Genomic DNA, 22,683 nt, shown 5'->3' with positions numbered 1-22,683 from the left:
GGGAGGCTGGCGCTGCCGAATCTATGTGGCTATTATTGGGCAGCTAATGTGGTGATGATCCGTAAGTGGGTAATGGAGTGAGAGCAGGCGGCGTGGAAGAGGCTAGAGGTGGCGTCTTGTGTGGGTACGAGTCTGGGGGTGCTGGTGACGGCACCTTTGTCGCTTCCGTCGTCAAGGTACGCCACGGGTCCGGTGGTGGCGGCGACGACTCTGAAGATCTGGGGGCAGTGGAAGCGACATAGGGGCGAGGTGGGGGCCTCGGTCTGGTCTCCGATACGAGTGAACCACAGCTTCGTTCCTGGTAGGATCGATGTGGGGTTTCTGAGCTGGCATCGGGCTGGGATTAAAAGAATGGGGGACCTATTCATCGATGGGACTTTTGCGAGCCATGGGGCGCTAGAGGAGAAATTTGGGCTACTTCCCAGGAATGCTTTTAGGTACATGCAAGTGAGGGCGTTTGTGAGACGGCATGTGAGGGAATTTCCGCTGCTCCCAGCACGAAGGATTCCGGACAGGGTGATTTCGGTTGTATGGGTTGGAGAAGGCAAGGTTCGGCGATCTATCAGGAGCTGCAGGAGGCGGAGGAGGCCTCGGTGGAGGAGTTGAAGGGTAAGTGGAAGGAGGAGCTGGGGAGGAGCTGGATGAAGATCTGTGGGCTGATTCTTCCTCCTCTTGCGCCAGGCTCAGCCTAATACAGTTCAAAGTTGTCCATGGGGCACATATGACAGGGGCGAGGATGAGTAGGTTTTTTGGGGTTGAGGACAGGGGTTGTGATGTGCTCGGGGAGCCCAGCAAGTCACACCTACATGTTCTGGACGTGGCCGGCGTTGGAGGGGTTCTGGAGGGGCTTTGCGACGACTATGTCCAAAGTGGTGAACACCCGGGTCAAGCCGAGCTGGGGGATAGCATTATTTGGGGTATCGGACGAGCCGGGAGTGCAGGAGCCGAAAGAGGCCAGTGTTCTGGCCTTTGCGTCCCTGGTAGCTCGGCGGAGGATCCTACTAATGTGGAGGGATGCAAAGCCCCCAAGCGTCGAAGCTTGGATTAACAATATGGCAGGGTTCATTATGCTGGAAAGGATAAAGGGAGCCTTGCGAGGGTCTGTGCAGGGGTTCACCAGGCGGTGGCAACCGTTCCTAGACTTTCTCGCGGAACGTTAGATGGAGGTCAACAGCAGCAGCAACCGAGGGGGGGGGGGGGGGGGGGGGGGGGGGGCGCGTTTGGTTTTTCTGTTTTGTTTAGGATAGAGTGGGGCGTTTTCCTTACTGGCGTGTTTATTTGTTAAATGGGGGTTATTGTATTTTGTTGGAATTCTCATGTATAATTTTTGCTTATTTTGTGCTTTATTTTTTTTTCTGGTTGGAGTGTTTTGTTGAAAATCGTTGAAAATTTGAATAAATATATATATTTTTTTAAATGAATTAGACACAATGTTTCTTTTAAGACAAAAGCAGTGTTTTATATAAGTTAAGCATAACTTATTTTGCAAGCACTGTATTCTGTGCCTCTATTTACAAAGCCCCGAATCCCAAATATCTTTATAACCACATTTGTGACCTGCTCTGCCAAGTTCAGTGATTTGAGAACACATACCTCCGGTTTCTCTGTCCCAGCACCTCTTTAGAATTCTCTCCATTCCCTCGTTTTTAGGATAAAAGGCCAATCATTTGGGACAAGGAAGAGGAGCAATTTCCTCGCTCAAAGCGTTGTGATTCTTTTGAATTCTCTCGCTAAGAGGGTTGTGGGTGTTCCATCATTGAATGTATTTATGGCTGAGATAAATAGATTTTTGATCTTTGGAATCGAGGCATATGGAGAGTGGGTGAGAATGTGAAAGGCATATTTGTAATCCTTGAACTGTATTTCTCTATTTAGAAAGCCCTGAATCCCAAATATCTTTATTCCTACTTTATAATCATTCGTCTTTTTTAAAAGAATTGTTATTCAACAAATTTTCAACAGTTTTACAATCCACACCAACCCCACAAAACACCACCCCAGCCCACCTAACCCACTCCCTCCCACAACAGTGAACTAACCAACTCCTGAAAGAACATAATAAACAAACCCGAACAATTGTAGAACCCGACACCCACCCCCCCACCCTCCACCGAAGCAAATTTCACCTTTTTGAGCATTGGAAACCCCAGCAGGTACCCCGACACGCCGGGCTCGGGGTGGAGAAGCTGACCTCCCCCGCCGCCTACGAGCAATCAATGAGGCAGAAGCTAAAACAGCTTAGCAGAAGCTAAGGGCAGCACGGTAGCATTGTAGGGCAGCACGGTAGCATTGTAGGGCAGCACGGTAGCATTGTAGGATAGCACAATTGCTTCACAGCTCCAGGGTCCCAGGTTCGATTCCCAGCTTGGGTCACTGTGTGCGGAGTCTGCACATTCTCCCTGTGTATGCGTGGGTTTCTTCCGGGTGCCCCAGTTTTCTCCCACAGTCCAAAAATGTGCAGGTTAGATGGATTGGCCATGATAAATTGCCCTTTGTGTCCAAAATTGCCCTTAGTGTTGGGTGGGGTTACTGGGTTATGGGGATAGGGTGCTCTTTCCAAGAGCTGGTGCAGACTCGATGGGCCAAATGGCCTCCTTCTGCACTCTAAATTCTATGATAAAACATCTACCTCCGCACCTGCCAGCCGCTTCAACACCACTTTGAATCTGACTTGTGTGGAACTGGGCTCCATGTCCACATGCAGAACTCCTGAAATGGCGCTGAACTCCATCCTCCAAAACTTTCCAGCTTCAGGCAGGACCAAAACATATGTACATGATTCGTAGGGCCCCTCCCACATCGCTCACCGGCATCCTCCACCCCTTCGAACAGTCGGTTCATCCTAGACTTTGTAAGGTGCGCCCTCTGCACAACATTCAGTGTATCAGCCCCAGCCTCGCGGACAAAGTTGAGGCATTTACCCGCTGCAGCACCCCCCAGCCGGGCAGCACTGAAGAGGCGGGCACTATTGGGAAGGTCGGGAAGACCTCCTCTCAAAAATCTATTGCCTGCGCCAGCCAAAACCTGTTGCCCAACTGTGTACTCGTAAATCGCCCTCCCAGAAACAGATCCTTCATTTCCTTAATCCCCCCCTCTTCCCATCCCCAGAACCTTGTGTCCATCCTCCCTGGCTCAAACCCATGATTTCCCTCTAATTGGCCACCCTCACAACCTAGCTCCCAATATAAAATGGTTTTTTTTTGTGGGGTTGTTGTCGATTGTAAAACCTAAAATGTGCCTGAACTGCCTCCAGATCTTCAACGTGGCCACTGGACTGGCTGAATACGTCCCTGGGGCTATCGGGTGTGGCGCCGTTGCCAGCGCCTGCAATCCCGATCCTCTGCAAGAGCCTGCCTCTATCCTGAAAAAAACCACCCTCCCTGCTGCTCCATCCCTGAATCTTCTCTGCATTTACCACCCAATAATAATACATCAAATTTGGTGCTCCCTCCACCCCACCTGCTATCCCCTCTGCAGTACCATCATCCTAATCCTAGCCACCTTTCCCGGCCCAAACAAACAAGATCATCCTGTCCACCCCCTAAAAATCGCCTTGGGCAAAAATATCGGCAAGCATTGAAACAAGAGGAAGAATTGCAGCAAAACATTCATCGTTACTGTCTGCACTTGGCCCTTCAATGACAAAGGGAGATTGTCCCACCTCAGCAAATCAGCCTTCACCCTCTCCACCAAGCTAATGAAATTAAACTTGGGAAGCCCTGCTCAATCCCCAGATACATAAAATGAGACACCGCCAGATGAAATGGCAGCTCCCTCACATCTGCTCCCACTGCTGGAGGGGAGATCACAAAGGACTCACTTTTCCCTAAATTCAATTTGTACCCTGAAAACGTCCCAAATCTCTATAGCAGGCCCATTATAATTTCCACCGACGAGCTTGGCTCTGAAATATACAGCAGCAAGTCATCTGCAGAAAAGGACACCCTATGTTCCACAACCCCAAGCTCCTTAGTGCAATGGCTATAGTGCAATGTAATGCAATGGCTATAGCCAACTCAAACAGAAGGGTGGACATAGGTCATCCCTGCCTCATACCCCCGTGCAATGCAAAATACCCTGTGTGTATACTGTTTCTGCGCACGCTCGCCTTCGGCTCCTTATACAGCAGCTGCACCCAGACCACAAACTTCAGCCCAATCCCAAATTTCTCCAATACCACCATCAAATAACTCCACTCCGCCCGATCAAATGCCTTCTCCGCATCCAAATCCACCACCACCTCCATCTCCCTTCCCTCTGCCGGAGAAAAAGAGAAAACACCACATTCAATAGCCTCCTCTCATTCGACGACATCTGTTTTCCCTTTGCGAACCCCGTCTGGTCCACCCCAATCACGTTTGGAAGACACCCCTGCAACCTTGCCAATATCTTGGTGTCCACGTTCAGCAGAGATATGGGCCTATACAACCCACATTCCACCGGATCCTTGTTCTTAAGTAACAACTGGATGGATGCCTGCCCAATTAGCTGCGGGGGGTGGGGTAGGGGCCCGGGGTGGGGGGGGGGGGGGGGCAGGGGGCAGGCCTGTGATTCTCAAGTTTTGCCTTTTTGACCTACCCTTCACAGATCCTCACCCATCAAGGTGAACTGGGCCTCGCCCATCGAGGTGAACTGGTCACTGTGTTGTGACAAGGCCTCCTCCACCCCCTTTAGCTTCTCTTCTTGCTACCACACCTTGACCGCCACCTTCATCACTGCCATCTTTACCCATTTTTTCATCAAAGCCATTATCTCCCTCCGAAGCACCTCCCTATGCTTGGCAAATAGCCTCTCAAACTCCACCGTCACCACCTCGGTCAGAGTTTCCAGCAGGAGGGAAGTGGCCCCACGTGATGACCCAGCTCCTGCTATCTCAGCCTCACTTGCCGGCGGACGTTTGCTTGCTCCTTCTTTCTAGCACCTTTCTTCTGGGGCTTCGATATCCCTCCACTTCCTTATGACTTCCCACGGCAACTCATCGACAAATTATCCCTGAAACCGGGTATAAAAGTCCAAAAACCAGAGACTCTAGCAGGAGCCACGTAACATGTGACCTCCACCTACATGATGCCACCGGAAGTTCCTGTAACCTTTAACATTCAAGTCATATCCACATCAGTGGCTGGAGAGGAACTTGGAAAGGAAAAGAGTCCAGTTACCATGCTTCGTATTGGGAGCAAATGACCTAAGTAGGACCGCAAAGAGGTTCTGCTGAAAGAGTATCAAGCACTAGGCTCTAAATTAATAAAGATCTTGAGGGTAATAGGCTCTGGATTATTTCCTGAGCCAGAAATAAATTGACAAAGGATCTGACAGGTCAGCAGGATTAACATGTGACTGAAGGACTTGTTTGGGAAAGAAGGATGTCTTAACTTGGGACTCTGGGATCGGGTCAGGGCCAGGGAGAAGCTGTACAGATGGGTGAGCTCTGCCTTTACACGGGGCCTGTGTCCTAGAAAACAGGTAAACCGGGAGGTGGCAAAGGCTTTAAACTAGTTAGTGGGGTAGGGAGAATAGGTAAACATCCTGAATGTAAACACAGCAGGGAAGAATAGAGTAAGGGATACAATAAAAGCAAGGGATTAAAAATTGTTATGGAATGGGAATCCAATAGGACAATTAAACAAACAAGAAATCCTATTAGAAATGAGTTAAAATGCCTGTACAGCAATGTGCACACTGCCTGTAATAAAACTGGGCTGTTGGAGGCAATCATACAACTAGACATAGTAGAGATTACTGAGTCATGGCTACTGCAAAATAAGGACTGGGAAATAAACATTGCACAGTATGATGTGGGCGTGATTCAACTAATTGGGGGGAAAAAATCCCAGAGCGAGCTCTTTTGGTTGCATGTTTCCCAATGCACTCAGTGCGAGACCCGAATTGTAAAAGGGGCCTCTGGGGAACGCGATGGCGAGGCCGCATATAGCCCCATTTTGTACACTGGAGAGATCCACTGGCTGGAATGGAGTTGCTACAATGTTTGTAGCACTGTTCACTCGAAGCTGCGCGATATACATTATTATTACAGCTGCGCACATCCCGACAATCCATAACAGGATATTAACTGGTGAGAGCAAAGCCTGATATGATTGATCAGGTGGAACTAATAGCTGAAACTCACTGGTGTCTATTTCTGGATTGAACCCGTTCCATTGGCTAACGCTTCCATCAATCAGTCTCTCCTGTGTACTCACATAGACCTCCCTTTGTCCTTGTCCCACCCACACCTTGCTCAAACCCTATTACATCTCTAACTTTTCCCAGTTCTAATGAAAGGTTGTCAACCTGAAACACTCTTTCTATCTCCACGGTTGCTGCCTGACTTGCTGAGTATTTCCGGCATTTTCTGTTTCTAATTCAGATCCCCAGAACCTGTAGTATTCTGCTTTTCGATTAGCATACTAAAGAGAATTTGTTAGAGGTAGTATTTGGTTTAAAATGAACCATAAGATAACCTCACAAGAATCTTTGCATTCCTTGGAGATCTGGGCAGCGATCCAAAGTTTTTCAAACTCTCTCAAATGTCTTTGGTGATCAATTTCCTTTAATTCTCCAAAACCAGCTGCAGCAAATTGACTAGGATTATTTGAAATGTGACATTCTTGCACTCATGTTGCTAAGTAGAAGCTTTTGGAAACATGTTCTCTATTCAGCAATACTTGAGTTCTGTATTTAGGTTGCGAAAGAATTTGAAAGAGGCTTTGAAATTTTGCCAGGTGGTGGACAGCCACGAGTGGTTGATGAGGATAGGGGGTGATGGGTGAGGTGGAATTTGTGTCGGATAGGCTGGTGGCAGTAGAATTCTGGATGAGGTGGAGTTATAGGATGGAATTGGGAAGCTAGTGAGGAGCTTTTTCAAATGACAAAGGCATGAGTTAACCATGATGGTGATGAGCTTGCGACAGAGCGTGGGATAGGTAATGGACCTGGGTGTTGTGATCAAAGCTCAGCTCAGGATCAGACAGGACCAACATTGATTTGCTTCAGACTTGATCTAAAAGGGAGGGGGAATGGAGGAGCACTAAAGTGCAAACCTCCTGGTGAAAGATGGGAGGATGGATTCAGTCTTGCTAAATTCTACCTCCTCCATTACTTGATTTAGGGCAAGCAGATGGATATCATAGCTATCGTGAATGATGATTGAGGGACTTCCGGTTGCGGCTTTGCTGAGCTAAGTCGCACGTTCGGCAGCTCCTGCCAGGAACTGACTTTTGGGCGCTTTTGAGGGGCCCCAACGGCAATTGTTCGACGGTTCCCAGCGTGAGAAGGTGACAGTACGGTTCCCCTGGCACTGTATGGATTGGACCAGGAGCGGTCAAGAAAGTGATTTTAGTGCAGCGAAAAGTGCAAGGGAGGAGAAGCAAGATGGCGGCGGATGGAGACCAAGCAGCGTGGAGGCTATGGTCGCAGGAACAGCAGGAGCTCCTCAAACACTGCTTTGCGGAGCTGAAGGCAGAACTGCTAGAGCCGATGAAGGCGTCGATCGACAAGCTGGTGGAGACCCAGAAGGCCCAAGGGGCGGCGATGCGGGAGGTGCGGCAAAAAGCCTCGGAGAACGAGGATGAGATCTTGGGCCTGGCGGTGGAGGCGCACAAGGCGCTGCACAAGAAGTGGCAAGAAAAATTTGAGGACATGGAGAATCGGTCGAGGAGGAAGAATCTCCGGATTCTAGGTCTCCCGGAGGGAGTGGAGGGGTCTGATGCCGGGGCATATGTGGTCACGATGCTCGACGTGCTGATGGGCGCGGGAGCTTTCCCAATGCCCCTGGAGCTGGACGGGGCTCATAGAGTCCTGGCGAGGAGGCCCAAGGCCAACGAGCCGCCAAGGGCGGTAATGGTGCGTTTCCACCGCTTTGTGGACAGGGAGTGTGCCCTGAGATGGGCCAAAAAATAACGGAGCAGTAGGTGGGAGAACACATAGATCCGAATATACCAGGACTGGAGCGCGGAGGTGGCCAAGAAGAGGGCCGGCTTCAACCGGGCTAAGACGGTTCTACATCAGAAGGGGGTGAAGTTCGGGGTGCTGCAGCCAGCGCGATTGTGGGTCACATTTCAGGATCGGCACCACTACTTCGAGACGCCGGAGGAGGCGTGGACCTTTATCCAAACTGAAAAGTTGGACTCGAACTGAGGGTTTGATGGGAGGGGGTGCCTAGGGGTTACTATGTTTTGGGGGATGTTCTGTTCTGTTTTCTTTGGTGCTGGGTGGGGTTGGGCGAAATGGTTCGATATGGGGGCTGTGTGATGTGGGTGTCAGTGTTGGAAGGACAGGGCCCCGCGGGGGGGAGTTTGGAGGCCCAGGGATGGGGAGTTGAGACAAGGCCGCAAAAAGGGAGCTGCGCCAGAGGGGGCGGGGCCGGCTTGGATGGAAAGCGCGGGCTTTTTCCCGTGCTAGGGAAGGAAGGGGGCGGGTCTGGGGGGAAGGGCGGTACTGGAGAGGAGCACACACTGATTGCCAGGGGGAGATGGAGGGATTCTCACACGGGGGGTCGATGGAGTGGCGGAAGAGGCCGGGGTCAGCAGGAGTCAGCTGGCTTACGGGAGTGCCATGGGGGGAGCAAAATGGCTAGAGGAGTATCTAGCTAGGGGGGTGGAAAGGGGGAGAACTGGGTTGCTGCTGCATTAGCCAAAGGAGAACTGGAGCTAGGAGAGGGAGTCGGGGCAGGGGTCCGCCACATGGGGGAAGGGAGGGGCGGGCCCGTGGCTGGCCTAAAAAGGGAGATGGCTAGTCGGGGGGGAGGGGAGAATGTGAGGGGCCTGAACGGGCCGGTCAAGAGGGCCCGGGTGGTGGGTAGGGCAGGTCTTTCACTCTGGGTTGGACGCGAAGAATAGAGGGGTGGCGAATCTGGTGGGGAAGTGGGTGTCGTTTGAGGCGCTGAGCATTGTGGCAGGTGATGGAGGTCAGTACGTGATGGTGAGTTGTAGGTTACAGGGGGTGCGGGTGGTATTGGTGAACGTATATGCCCCGAATTGGGATGATGCCGGATTTATGAAGCGCATGTTGGGTCGGATTCCGGATTTGGAGGCAGGGAGCCTGATAATGGGAGGGGACTTCAACACTGTGCTGGACCCAGCACTGGACCGTTCTAGGTCCAGGACTGGTAAGAGGCCGGCTGCGGCCAAGATGCTTAGGGGGTTTATGGACCAGATGGGGGGAGTGGATCCATGGAGGTTTGCCAGGCCGGTGGCCAGGGGATTTTCCATTTTTTCCTCGCATCCATAAAGCCTACTCCCGGATAGATTTTTTCATCGTGAGTAGGGCGCTAATCCCAAGAGTGGAGGGCACGGAATATTCGGCCATAGCCATTTCAGATCATGCCCCGCTCATTGGATGGAGCTGGGGAAGGAGAGGGACCAGCGCCCGCTGTGGCGCCTCGATGTGGGACTGTTGGCGGAGGAGGTGGTGTGCGGGTGGATTCGGGGGTGTATCGAAAGATACTTAGAGGCCAATGACAATGGGGAGGTGCAGGTGGAAGTAGTCTGGGAGGCTCTGAAGGCGGTGGTCAGGGGAGAGCTAATCTCCATTAGGGCCCATAGGGAGAAGAGAGAGAGGGAGAGACTGGTGGGGGATATATTTAGGATGGACAGGAGCTATGCAGAGGCCCCCGAGGAGGGACTACCTAGGGAGCGACGGAACCTCCAGACGGAATTCAACTTGCTGACTATTGGGAAAACCGAGGCGCAGTAGAGGAAAGCGCAGGGGGCGGCGTATGAGTATGGGGAGAAGACGAGTCGGATGCTGGCACATCAGCTTCGGAAGAGGGAGGCAGCGAGCGAGATTGGTGGAGTTAGGGATATGGGGGGGAACACGGTGCGGTGTGGGAATAAACGAGGCATTCAGGGACTTCTATGAGGAGCTGTATAGGTCTGAGCCCCCGACGGGGGAGGGGGGGCTGTGCCAATTTCTAGATCGGCTGAGGTTTCCGAGGGTGGAGGAGGAGCAGGTGGTTGGGCTAGGGGCACCGATTGGGCTGAGGAACTGGTTAAGGGACTAGGGAGCATGCAGGCTGGGAAGGCCCCGGGGCCGGATGGGTTCCCGATAGAATTTTATAGGAAGTACGTGGTCCTGCTGGGCCCGCTGCTAGTGAGGACTTTCAATGAGGCGAGGAAGGGGGGGGACCTTGCCCCCGTCAATGTCCAGGGCGCTGATCTCTGATCTTAAAGCAGGACAAGGACCCATTACATTGTGAATCGTACAGGCCGATCTCGCTCCTCAATGTCGACGCGAAGTTGCTGGCGAAGATTCTGGCCACAAGAATTGAGGACTGTGTCCCGGGGATGATTCATGAGGACCAGACGGGATTTGTGAAGGGTAGGCAGCTGAATACCAATGTGTGGAGGCTCCTTAATGTAATTATGATGCCTTCAGTGGAGGTAGTGACGGCGATGGACGCGGAGAAGGCCTTCGATAGGGTGAAGTGGGAGTATCTTTGAGAGGAGCTGCGGAGGTTTGGGTTCGGGGACGGGTTCATCAGTTGGGTTAGGCTACTATATAAAGACCCGGTGGCGAGTGTGGCCACGAACCGGTGGAGGTCGGAGTACTTTCAGCTGTACCGGGGGACGAGGCAGGGGTGTCCCCTGTCCCCATTGTTGTTTGCACTGGCAATTGAGCTCTGGCCATGGCATTGAGGGAGTTCAGGAACTGGAGGGGATTTGTTCGAGGGGGAGAGTAACACCGGGTGTCCCTGCATGCCGATGACCTGTTATTGTATGTTGCGGACCCAGTGGAGGGGATGGCGGAGGTCATGCGGATCCTTAGGGAGTTTGGGGACTTTTCGGGGTAAAAAAGTAACGTGGGGAAGAGTGAGCTCTTTGTGGTGCACCCAGGAGACCAGCGAAGGGGGATAGACGAGCTTCCGTTGAAGAGGGCGGAAAGGAGCTTTCGGTACCTGGGGATCCAGGTAGCTAGGAGTTGGGGGGGGGGGGGGGCCCTGCACAACTCGTTAGGGGATAGATAGGAGATTCTGTGGGAGCGAGAGAAACTCGCCTCCCAGGTGCCAGGGTGCGTGATGTCTTGGATCGTGTTTTCGGGATCCTTAAGGGGGAGGGGGAGCAGCCCCAAGTCGTGGTCCACATAGGTACCAACGACATAGGTAGGAAAAGGGATAGGGATGTAAGGCAGGAATTCAGGGAGCTGGGGTGGAAACTTAGATCTAGGACAAACAGAGTTATTATCTCTGGGTTGTTACCCGTGCCACGTGATAGCGAGACGAGGAACAGGGAGAGAGAGGAGTTGAACACGTGGCTACAGGGATGGTGCAGGAGGGAGGGTTTCAGATTTCTGGATTATTGGGGCTCACTCTGGGGTCGGTGGGACCTCTACAAACAGGGTGGTCTACACCTAGACCAGAGGGGTACCAATATCCTGGGGGGGGGGGAATTTGATAATGCTCATTGGGCGGGTTTAAACTAGTTCAGCAGGGGCTTGGGAACCTGCATTGTTGCTCCAGTATACAGGAGGTTGAGAGTAGTGAGGTCATGAGTAAGGTTTCAAAGTTGCAGGAGTGTACCGGCAGGCAGGAAGATGGTTTGAAGTGTGTCTTCTTCAATGCGGAGGATCCTACTAATGTGGAGAGATGTAAAGCCCCCGAGCGTGGAAGCTTGGATCAATGACATGGCAGGGTTCATTAAGTTGAAGAGGATAAGGTTTGCCTTGCGAGGGTCTGTGCAGGGGTTCTCCAGGTGGTGGCAACCGTTCCTAGACTTTCTCGCGGAATGCTAGGTGGAGGTCGTAACAGCAGCAACCTGGGGGGTGGGGGGGGGGGGGGGGGGCGGTTGTTTTATGTTTTTGTTAAAAGGGAGCGTTTTCCCCACTTTTGTATTTATTGGTTAAATGGGGTTAATGTATCCTTGTTTGGTTTCCTATGTATAATTTTGTTTTTCTTTTCTTTCTGGAGTGTTTGGTTGAAAATTTTGAATAAACATTTATTTAAAAAAAAAGTTTTTGACACTGAGCTTCATAAGCTGATGCTAGGACAGACGATCAAAAGTTTGGCTGAAGAAGTAGGTTTTAAGAAGTGTCTTAAGACGTTGAGCGATTCGGGGAGGGAATTCCAGAACTTGGGGCCCAGGCAACTGAAGGCACAGCCACCAGTGGTGCAGTGATTAAACCCAGGGTGCACAAGAGGCCAGAACTGAATCTATACGGATAATCGTGATGGGTTATATGGCTGGACAAGGTTGCAGAGATAGAGCAGAACAAGGCCATGGAGGGAATTAAAAGTATGGATGAAAATGTTTAATTGGATGCTAGATTTGGGGGCAGTGTATGCCAGCGAGCATGAGGATGTCAGGTGAACCGAATCTGATGCCACTTACGATGTAGGCAGCAGAGTTTTAGATGACTAAATTTATGAAGGGTACAGGATGGGAGGCTGGCCATTGAAATAGCCAAATTTACAGATGATGTTTGGATGAGGCATTCAGCAGCAAACGTATGAAGGCTGAGACTGAGTTGAATGATGATAGAGGTGGGAATAGGCTCTAGTCTCCATGGAACAAAGTTCAGCAAAGAACCAGCTGTTATTCCTCTGACTGATTCTGTACACAAGTTGTTTTCCATTCATTTTGCAGTGTATCTGGGGAAGGATTGGGAATGAGGTTTGGATGACAGCGACAATGTGTGCTTGGTCAGTGTGACTCTTTCATTGGAAACCAAGTTACATTTGCTGCATACATGAGTGTGACCTGGATACAGCTGGCCTGTGAGACACATCCAGTCAGCTGGAGTCAATTGAACCCTGTGCAGCAAGTAAAATTAAAAATATATCGAGTTATAATTTAGCTCCTCAAAGCAGCCTGTCAAACACATTGTTCAACGTTTTCCAACCATGACGATGAGGTCATAAGAATTAATTTTCAGCTTTTTTTGCCACTGGTTTAACCATTTTTCTGATGAGTTTTGACATCTTGCTCACATGCTGTTTAAAATTAGGTTGAAGGATTTGCAAGTCTAAATGCCCTAGTATATCGCTCCATTGATCTCTTTCAAGGCTGAACTATATTCAAGGTGGGTGAGATAGATCTTTGATATGGGGAGGGTGCGGTAAGTGGAGTCCTGTAAGTGGACCTACCATAATTGTATTGAATGTCTGTGCAGGCTCAGACTCGAGAACCATATGGTCTACTCCTGTTCCTGTTTCTTATGTTCTTGTACAACACGTTTTGCGATTCAGACCAAAGAATTCTGGAAAAATAGAGCTTCAAGAAGCCAATTATAGAATAATCAACATTTCTGAGTAACATAATGAAATTCAGAATGTATTCATTTATTTACGCTACTGTCCTTAAATCACTCAAACCAGAAACCATGGGCGGGATTCTCCACTCCCACGCCGAAATGCCCACGCCGTCGTGAACGCCATTGAGGTTCACGACGGCGCGAAACGGCCCCGATCCCGACCGATTCAGGCCGCGACAATGGGCTAGGATCGGGGCCGCGTCATCTACACGCGCCAGGCCTTGTCGCCGCGTAAAGGCGGCGCCGCGTAAAGGCGGCGCCGCATAGATGACGTGGCCGGCGCCGCATAACTGGCGTCACCCGCGCATGCGCGGTTGCCGTCCTCTGAGTCCGCCCGCAAGAAGATGGCGGACGGATCTTGCGGGGGCCGCGGAAGGAAGGAGGTCCTCCTTCAGAGAGGACGGCCCGACGATCGGTGGGCACCGATCGCGGGCCATGCCACATTTGAGGTACCCCCCCGGTAGAGGATCCCTCCCCCCCCGCAGGCCCCCCCCCAGCGTTCCCGCGCTGTTCCCGACGGCAGCGACCAGGTGTGGACGGCACCGGGGGGAACCCGCCGTTTTGGCCTGGCCGCTCGGCCCATCCGGGCCTGAGAATAGCTGGGGTGCCGGAGAATCGGCATTTTGGGTGTCTCCGGTGATTCTCCGGCCTGTGGCCCGCAGAACTCGACGGGGCCGTTCCCGCCGCTTGGGAGAATCGCGGGAGGGCGTCGGACCGACGTCCCGGGAAATTTTGGCAGCCCAGGCGATTCTCCCAATCGGCGCGGGAGTGGAGAATCTCGCCCCATGTTTAAAGATGCCAACATGTGAGAAAATTGCTGAATGGCATTAGCTCGTGTGGAATATTATGATGGACGTAGAACAGTTGGGCCAAGTGGTCAATTTCTGTGCTTCACACTCCCTAAAACTCAAGTCTTCATAAAAAGTACAAAGACCACATTAACAATATAACCCCTAATCAGATGGGTTATTCTGACATTTGCAATGATTGCTCACCGCCCTAGAGCGGTAGTTCAGAAATTGATTTTCATAACTCTTGATTTTCTGTAATATTTCATTGTGAAGATTCAGGCAGCAAGGCCATAAGACATAGGAGCAGAATTAGGCCAGTTGGCCCATCGAGTCTGCTCCACCATTCAATCATGGCTGATATTTTCTCGGCCCCATTCTCTTGCCTTCTCCCCATAACTCCTAATCTCCTTATTAATCAAGAACCTATCTATCTCTGTTTTAAAGACAGTCAGTGATTTGGCCTCCACAGCCTTCTGCGTTAGAGTTCCACAGATTCACCACCCTCTGGCTAAAAAAATTCCTCCTCATCTCAGTTTTAAAGGATCGTCCCTTTAGTCTGAGATGGTGTCCTCTTGTTCTAGTTTTTTCTACAAGTGGAAACATCCTTTCCAGGTTCACTCTATCCAGGCCTTGCAGTATCCTGTAAGTTTCAATAAGATCCCCCATCATTCTTCTAAACTCAAACGAGTACAGACCCAGAGTCCTCAACCGTTCCTCATACGACAAGTTCTTCATTCCAGGGATCATTCTTGTGGACTTCCTCTGGACCCTTTCCAAGGCTAGCACATCCTTCCTTAGATACGGGGCCCAAAAATGCTCACAATACTCCAAATGGGGTCTGAACAGAGCCTTGTACAACCTCAGAGGTACATCCCTGGTCTTGTAATCTAGCCCTCTCGACATGAATGCTAACATTGCATTTGCCTTCCTAACTGCTGACTAAACCTGCACGTTAACCGTAAGAGAATCTTGAACAGGGACTCCAAAGTCCCTTTGTGCTTCTGATTTCCTAAGCATTTCCCCATTTAGAAAATAGTCTATGCTTAAATTCCTCCTTCCAAAGTGCATAACCTCACACTTTTCCACATTGTATTTCATTTGCCACTTCATTGCCCACTCTCCTAGCTTGTCCAAATTCTTCTGCAGCCCCGTTACTTCCTCAATACTACCTGTCCCTCTATAGATCTTTGTACCATTTGCAAACTTAGCAACAGTGCCTTCAGTTCCTTCTTCCAGATCATTAATGTATATTGTGAAAAGTTGTGGTCTCAGCACAGACCCCTGAGGCACACCACTAGTCACCGGCTGCCATCCTGAAAAAGACCCCTTTAGCCCCACTCTCTGCCTTCTGCCAGTCAGCTAATCCTCTATCCATGCCACGATCTTACCCTTAACACCTTAAGCACCCATGTGCTTTTAACTTATTTAACGGTCTCCTTTGCGGCACCTTGTCAAAGGCCTTCTGGAAATCTAAATAAATCACGTCCACTGGTTCTCCTTTGTCTAACTTTCTTGTTCACTCCTCAAAGATCTCTTAACAGATTTGTCAGACATGACCTCCCTTTGACAAAGCCGTGCTGACTCAGTCCCATTTTATCATGCACTTCCAAGTACTTGCGATCTCATCTTTAATAACAGACTCTAAAATCTTACCAATGACTGAAGTCAGGCTAACCGGTCTATAATTTCCCGTCTTCTGCCCCCCTCCCTTCTTAAACAGGGGCGTTACATTAGCCACTTTCCAGTATTCTGGGATCTTCCCTGCCTCCAGTGATTCCTGAAAAATAATCACCAATGCCTCCACAATTTCCTCAGCTATCTCTTTTAGGGCCCTGGGGTGTAGTCCATCCAGTCCAGGTGACTTATTCACCTTCAGACCTTTCAGTTTCCCTAGAACCTCTTTAGCAATGGTCACTGCATTCACCTCTGCACCCTGGTTCTCCTGGAGCTCTGGCATCCCACTGGTGTCTTCCACCGTGAAGACTGATGCAAAATAACTATTCAGTTCGTCTGCCATTTCTTTGTTTCCTATTATTACTTCTCCAGTCACATTTTCCAGTGGTCCAATGTCTATTTTTGCCTCTCTCTTACCTTTTATATATTGAAAAAGGCACAGGATATTAGGAAGAGCATTAACTTTGCAGGGTTGGGATGATCAGAATTATCAAATTATGGAACAATTTCTTATTCAGCATGTCCAACAGGAGCTTTAAAGGAATTGGGTTAACAGCAAAAGGCAGGGAGCAGAGATCGAGCTGTTATGTTTCAAATTGGTTACCGAGAGAGATTATTTGTACGTTTTAAGAATTACCCACCAGGGGCCAGAAATGTGGTTTGATTTTTTACTTGATGCTTACTGATAATACAAATTGGAACTTTGACAACTGAAGAAGAATGCAGAAGATGGTAGAAGGAAATGGACAGGTGGACAGATGTGTGACGGGTTCTATTCAGTGCAGAGGAATGCAAAATGCTACATTTGGGGTGGGAAATGAAGGTAATTACACCCTAAAAAGAAGTTTAAGAGCGAATGAATACTGAAAACTAATAGTGCAGACTATTAGGCCCAGGTCTTCCAAGGAGCGACAACCATCAAAGGATTGGTGCTCTGCTCAAGCATTCCCCCGACTCAATGCAATCCCCTTTTTCTTCCGGGATCTTCCAAGCCCTGTTTTTCCAGAAATGCAGAGCTCAGTGTCTCTTGAAGAGCCTTATCCCGTCTATCCCCTAACATGTCCCCTTTATTACAGCATTGTAAGTTTAATGGTCCAGTTTGAATGTTAGTAGTTGCGTAAGTCAGTGAATGAGTAGGGTCGGTGAGGTGACTGGTGGGTAGGGTAACAGTTCTGTAGTTACCCGGGAGTTGGACTACGTTTTAATCTAACATTTTCTGGGTAAATATCCAGGTTACATTGGAACTGTCTCAAGTCTCTAACTCTAAGAGTCAGAGACATTTACAGAGGATCGATTGGAGCAGGGAGATTGATCATCAGAAGATGAAATTCCTTGAAAACTCCAACGTGTCTTAATGTCTACAAGGTCCCATATGGTCTCCCCATGCTAAGTTTTCCGCATTGAATACAAAATTTGGGCAGCAGTGGCAAATTTTTGGATAACAGAGAATCCCTACAGTACAGAAGGAGGCTATTTGGCCCATCGAGTCTGCACCAACTCTTTGAATGAGCATTCTACCCACCCATGCCCACTCACGTTCTTCCCCCCCCCCCCACATATTCACCCAAGGCCGGAATTGCAGTGCTAACCACTGTGCCACCACGCTACCCCAAAATTACATTGCAGGTAAACCATTTTTGGATAGTTTGCATTAAAAATATGAACAGTTTGTAAGCTCTTTGTGTTTGAGTTGAAGCACCAACTGTTGAATGCATTTCATGCTGTATTTAAAAGATTTGATAAATCTGGTTGCCTTCCTTTACTAAAGCAAATGCTTTGTACATTTAACAATTTTAATGTGGGTAAAGTAGGACAAGGAAGTTTCAACTTTCTCGTGTTGGTTCCAGGTAATTAAAATGAATATTTCCTGTTTCTTTTTGCAGTTATAACCTGCACAGGTTATAGTCCACGGGTGTCAAATCAAGATAACTTGCTAATGTTTCCTACAAAGTAAGTTTCAATTTGAATGAGTATTGTTGGCTTTAAGTTAGTATGGATTTCTCCAGTTGACCAAACAAAGCTTTCGACAATGGGTATACAGAGCGTACAAATTTTTCTTCACACAATAAAAAAGGCCATTAGACATGAGCCGTAGTTGTTCAGAGATCAAACCGCTCCTGTTGCCTTTTTGCCATAACCTGCAATCCCTCTCACATTGTCTCTCAAATCCATTCATTCTGTCAATTTCAGAGGCCTTCCCTGCTAACCTAATCCATTAGACTGATGCTCTTTGGGTGAAAAATATTTCATCCGTTTTCCCTAGTTATTTATAACTCCCCATATACAAGCCCTATGCTGTGGTGAACAATTTGTCCGGATAGGTTGATTAAGCTCAGTGAGGAATGGAGATTCTAGTCATGCAGCTCATTTTTTTAAATGTGGGAGAATTGAGACCTGACACAAGGATTCGATAGTGATTGACCATGAGTGCAGTAAATTTGTCACAATTCGGAATAGATTTGACAAATCAGTACCTCCATGAGTGTAAAATAATTCTTTGAACTTTCTTGCTGCTCTCAAATGTACAGCTTTACTAAATTCACAGAAAGCTTTTTATTTTTGAATGAAATATTTTACATTTCACTTTTATTGTGAAATGGGGAGGGCACTTTTTTCTCTTGGACCTTGTAAGCTTTTGTGCATTTTCCATGTGCCCTTTCCCAATAACATGATTGCACAAATTCTGAAAACTTAATTGTTAACTTTTTATACCTTTAGTACATTGATGGGAAGATTTTTTCCAAATCTTTATATTCTCATTTTCAACATTTTCAGCAAATAAACAACAAAAGAAAAAACAAACAAATACAATAACAATCTTCCAAGAAAAACAGCATCCCCCTCAATGTACAGACCAAAACATCCGCTTATGCGTTCCAGGTAAAAATTTAACAGTCGATCAATAAACAGTGCAATCAAAAGAACCATAACTCCTACCCCCCCCCCCCCCCCTAATGTTCAATGGCAACCAGTTCTCGAAAATGCATAATAAACAGTCCCCATGAATTGTACAACCTCTCCTTAATCCCCATCCACTCAAACGCCACCTTCTCAAGAGTCAGAAATTCAAGTAGGTCCCCCCGCCAAACCGAGGCACAGGGTAGAGAATCTAACCACCAACAGGGCCCGCCTCCAGGCAATCAGTGAGGCGAAGAGTGAAACATCTGCCCTGCATCTGCCTGCAGATTGGACCAGTCCGACGCCCCGAAAATGGCTTCTAGGGGAACATGTAGTACCCCCGAGATGACACTGAAAACCTCCCTCCAATACCTCTCCAGTCTCGGACAGGATCAAAACATATGTACATGGTTTTGCGGGGCACCTCCTACAATGCTCACGTATGTCCTCCACTCCCGCAAAGAGCCAGCTTATCCTCGCCCTCGTGAGGTGCGCCTTATACACTGTTTTCAACTGTAACCTCTCGGATGAGGTTGAGGTGTTCATCCTCCAGAGCAACTCTCACCACATACCGTCTTCCATAACCTCCCTCAACTCTTCCTCCCACTTGGCTTTCATCCCCTCCACGGACACCCTGTCCTCCCTCAAAATCCTCCCGTAGATCGCCGAAATGACCCCTTATCCATTCCCATGCCGTCAATATCTCTTCCAACAACGAGGGAGTCGGCGCTATCGGAAAGCTCTGAACCACCTTCCTGGCAAAGTCTTGGAGCTGCAGGTACCTAAACCCTTCGCTTGCCCCAGTCCATATTCTCTCCTAACTCTTCCAACCTCTCAAAACGTCCCCCCATGAAATGATCTTTAAGTGCCCTGATCCCCTTCTCCTCCTATCTCCGAAACCTCCTTGGCTCAAACCTGTGATTCCCCCTGATCAGCATCTCCCCATACCAAGCCCCAGGCTTAAAGTGCTCCCTCAACTGCCTGCAAATCTTCAGTTTCGTCACCACCACCACAATCCCAGTGCACTTGCCTGGGGCAGCTGGGAGCAGCGCCGTTGCCAGCGTCCTCGACCGCGACCCCCTACACAGACCCTCCTCCATTCTAACCCACTGGGAATCTTTCTTTCTCTCTCTCTCTCTGTCTCTCGCTCGCTCTTTCCCCCCCACCCCCACCCCCCACACACACACAACCACCGCCCAACCCAATTCCTCACCTTTTCTGCATTCGCCACCCAATAATGTAATAAATTCAGGAGGACCACCTTCCTAACCCTGCGCCCCCCCCCACCCCCCCCTCCCAATAAACAAAGTGAAACATGTCCACTTCCTCAAAGAATGCCTTATCCAAAAATACTGGCAGGCATTGAAATAAAAACAGAAATTGCGACAACACGTTCATTTCAATCGCCTGCACCCGACCTGCCAGTGACAGAGGGAGTTTGTCCCACCTTGCCAAATCCGCTTGCACCTCCCCATCGAGCTCGTAAAATTGTAGCGAAAGAGCCCTTCCCTCCCCAGTCTTGCGCCACCTGCAGCCCCAAATATTTGAAGTGGTTTGCTGCCCTACGAAATGGCAGAACTGACACCACAAAATATTCACACTTTTCCAGGTTCAATTTATATCCTGAAAAAGACACAAATCGGATCTGATATATAGAACAAATCGTCTGTGTACAGAGATACCCTATATTCCATTTCCCTCCCCTCCCTGTACTATTCCCTTCCAGAGTCCCAAGCTCCTTGAAGCGAAAGCCAACTGCTCTAGCGCCAATGCAAATAAGAGAGGGGACATAGGACACCCCTGCCTGGTCCCCGGTGCAGAGCAAAGTACCCCAAACTCATGTTGTTTGTGCGAACACTCTCCATCGGTTCCTTTATATAATAGCCGTACCCACTCCGTAAATCTCGGCCCAATCCCGAATCTCTCGAACCGCCATCAAATACCCCCATTCTACCCGATCAAGTGCCTTTTCTACATCTAGCGCAACCATCACTTCCGTCTCCTTACCTTCAGACGGCGTCATGATTAGTAACCTGATATTTGAAAAAAGCTGTCTTTCTTTCAGGAACCCCACCTGGTTCTCCCCTATCGCCTTCGGGAGGCACCCCTCCAACCTAGCTGCCAGTACCTTCACCAGTATCCTGGCATCAACATTCCGTAGCGAATGGGTCTATACGAGCAACACACCGTCGGGTCCTTATCTTTTAACAGCAGGGAGATCAAGATTTGCCCCATTGTTTGTGGTAGCACCCCTATCCTTATCACCTGCTCGAACATACCCATCATCAGTGGCACCAATTTGTCTTTAAATTTCTTGTAATACTCCACTGGGAACCCACCTGGCCCTGCCACCTTCCCCGATTGCATCCTCCCAATTGCCTCCTTTACCTCCTGTTCCCTCATTGACCTCTCCAGTCTGGCCCTATCTTCCTCCCCCAGCCTCGGATACTCCAATCTGTTCAGGAACTCCCGCATCCCCTGATCCTGCCCCGGTGGCTCCGACCTATACACATTTTCATAGAACTCCTCAAACACCTTATTAACCTAGTCCGGGGCCACCACCAATTTCCCCGTCCTATACTATCCTAGACTATTTCCCTTGCCACCACCTTCCTCTGAAGTTGGCCTGCCAGTGTGCGCTTTTCTCCATATTCTTAAATTGCTCCCTTCGCCTGCCTCAGTTGGCCTGCTGCCTTCCCCGTGGACAACCGATCAAAGCTAGCATGAAGCTCCCTCCTATCCAAAAGGGCCAGATCTGCTGCATCCTCATATCTCCTGTTCACCTCCAACATAAGACCATAAGACATAGGAGCAGAATTAGGCCACTCGGCCCATCGAGTCTGCTCCGCCATTCAATCATTGCTGATATTTTTCTCATCCCCATTTTCCTGCCTTCTCCCCATAACCCCTGTTCCCCTTATTGATCAAAAACCTATCTATCTCTGTCTTAAAGACACTCAGTGATTTGGCCTCCACAGCCTTCTGCGGGAAAGAGTTCCACAGATTCACTACCCTCGGCTGAAGAAATTCCTCCTCCTCATCTCTGTTTTAAATCCTCTATCAGGCTTTGACGCTCTTCCCTCTCTTTATCCACCTTGGCCTTGAATGATATCACCTCCCCCCTCACTACTGACTTTAGGGCCTCCCAAACCACCGACTGTGATACTACTCCTGTACAGTTAAAGCCCGTGTACTCCTCACTCACTTTCCGATCTTCTCATAGAAACTTCGGTCCCCGAGCAACCCCACATCGTTCTCCACCCTGGCCTCTGCACTACCCCCTTCTCCAGGATCATGCGGTTCGTGATCCGATATCGCTATTGCTACCGTCGAATATTCTAGTCCCCTAATCCCCGCCAGCAATGCTTTCCCTACTTCGAAAAAGTCTATCTGAATAAACCTTGTGAACTCGTCTCTATCCATCCTTGGCTTTTGTACCAGATTCCAATCCCCTCCCACTATTAGCTTGTGCAAATCCAAGTCTGGAATGGCCCAAGCACCTTCCTCACATCCTACATCATTCCAGTTAGGGCCATACACACTTGCCAGTGCCAGGAAAACAAATCCCCTTCAAACAAACAAACAAAGAAAACCGTCATTACAAAAAAAATCCCAATTCCTACCTTACCCAAACAGGCAATTTCACCCCCTTTTAACACATATAACAACATGAAACAAAAATGGAACTATATAGACAATCTTCCATCCCCCCCATCCTCAGTCCAAGACCAATCCTCAGTCCCATTTCTCACTTCCGCCCTGGTCTTCCTGCCTTCACAAATGCTTCCACCGCCTCAAAGTAAAAGCCTTTGGAGTTGTAGGTCACCCTCAACTTAGCTGGATACACTACGCCAAACCGCACACCGCTGTTCTACAGTGCCGTCACTCAGCCAAAGGCTGCCTGCCTCCTCGCCAACTCCACGGTTAAGTCCTGGTATATGCGTATATCAGCTCCAGCCCATTGCACCTCCCGCTTCTGCTTCACTCAGGACCTTCTCCTTCACATGGTACCTATGGAAACAAATAATCACCTCTTTTGGCGGCTCATTCGCCTTCGGTTTAGGCCTCAACGACC

At 49.3% G+C, this 22,683-nt stretch overlaps 1 protein-coding gene across 5 annotated transcripts in view; it reads left to right on the top strand.

Annotated features, from left to right (window-relative positions):
• Positions 1-22,683, top strand: part of LOC140413105 (protein phosphatase EYA3-like) — a 123,732-nt gene that overhangs the window by 41,171 nt on the left and 59,878 nt on the right. For all 5 annotated transcript variants that reach the window (XM_072500880.1, XM_072500881.1, XM_072500876.1 and 2 more), the window contains one exon: positions 17,594-17,660. In XM_072500880.1, coding sequence (XP_072356981.1) covers positions 17,594-17,660 — 67 coding nt within the window. The remainder of the gene's footprint in view (positions 1-17,593; positions 17,661-22,683) is intronic.

Source organism: Scyliorhinus torazame, chromosome 1 (assembly GCF_047496885.1).
Source record: "Scyliorhinus torazame isolate Kashiwa2021f chromosome 1, sScyTor2.1, whole genome shotgun sequence".
NCBI classification, from domain to species: Eukaryota; Metazoa; Chordata; class Chondrichthyes; order Carcharhiniformes; family Scyliorhinidae; genus Scyliorhinus; species Scyliorhinus torazame.
This window is presented reverse-complemented; position numbering and strand designations above follow the sequence as displayed.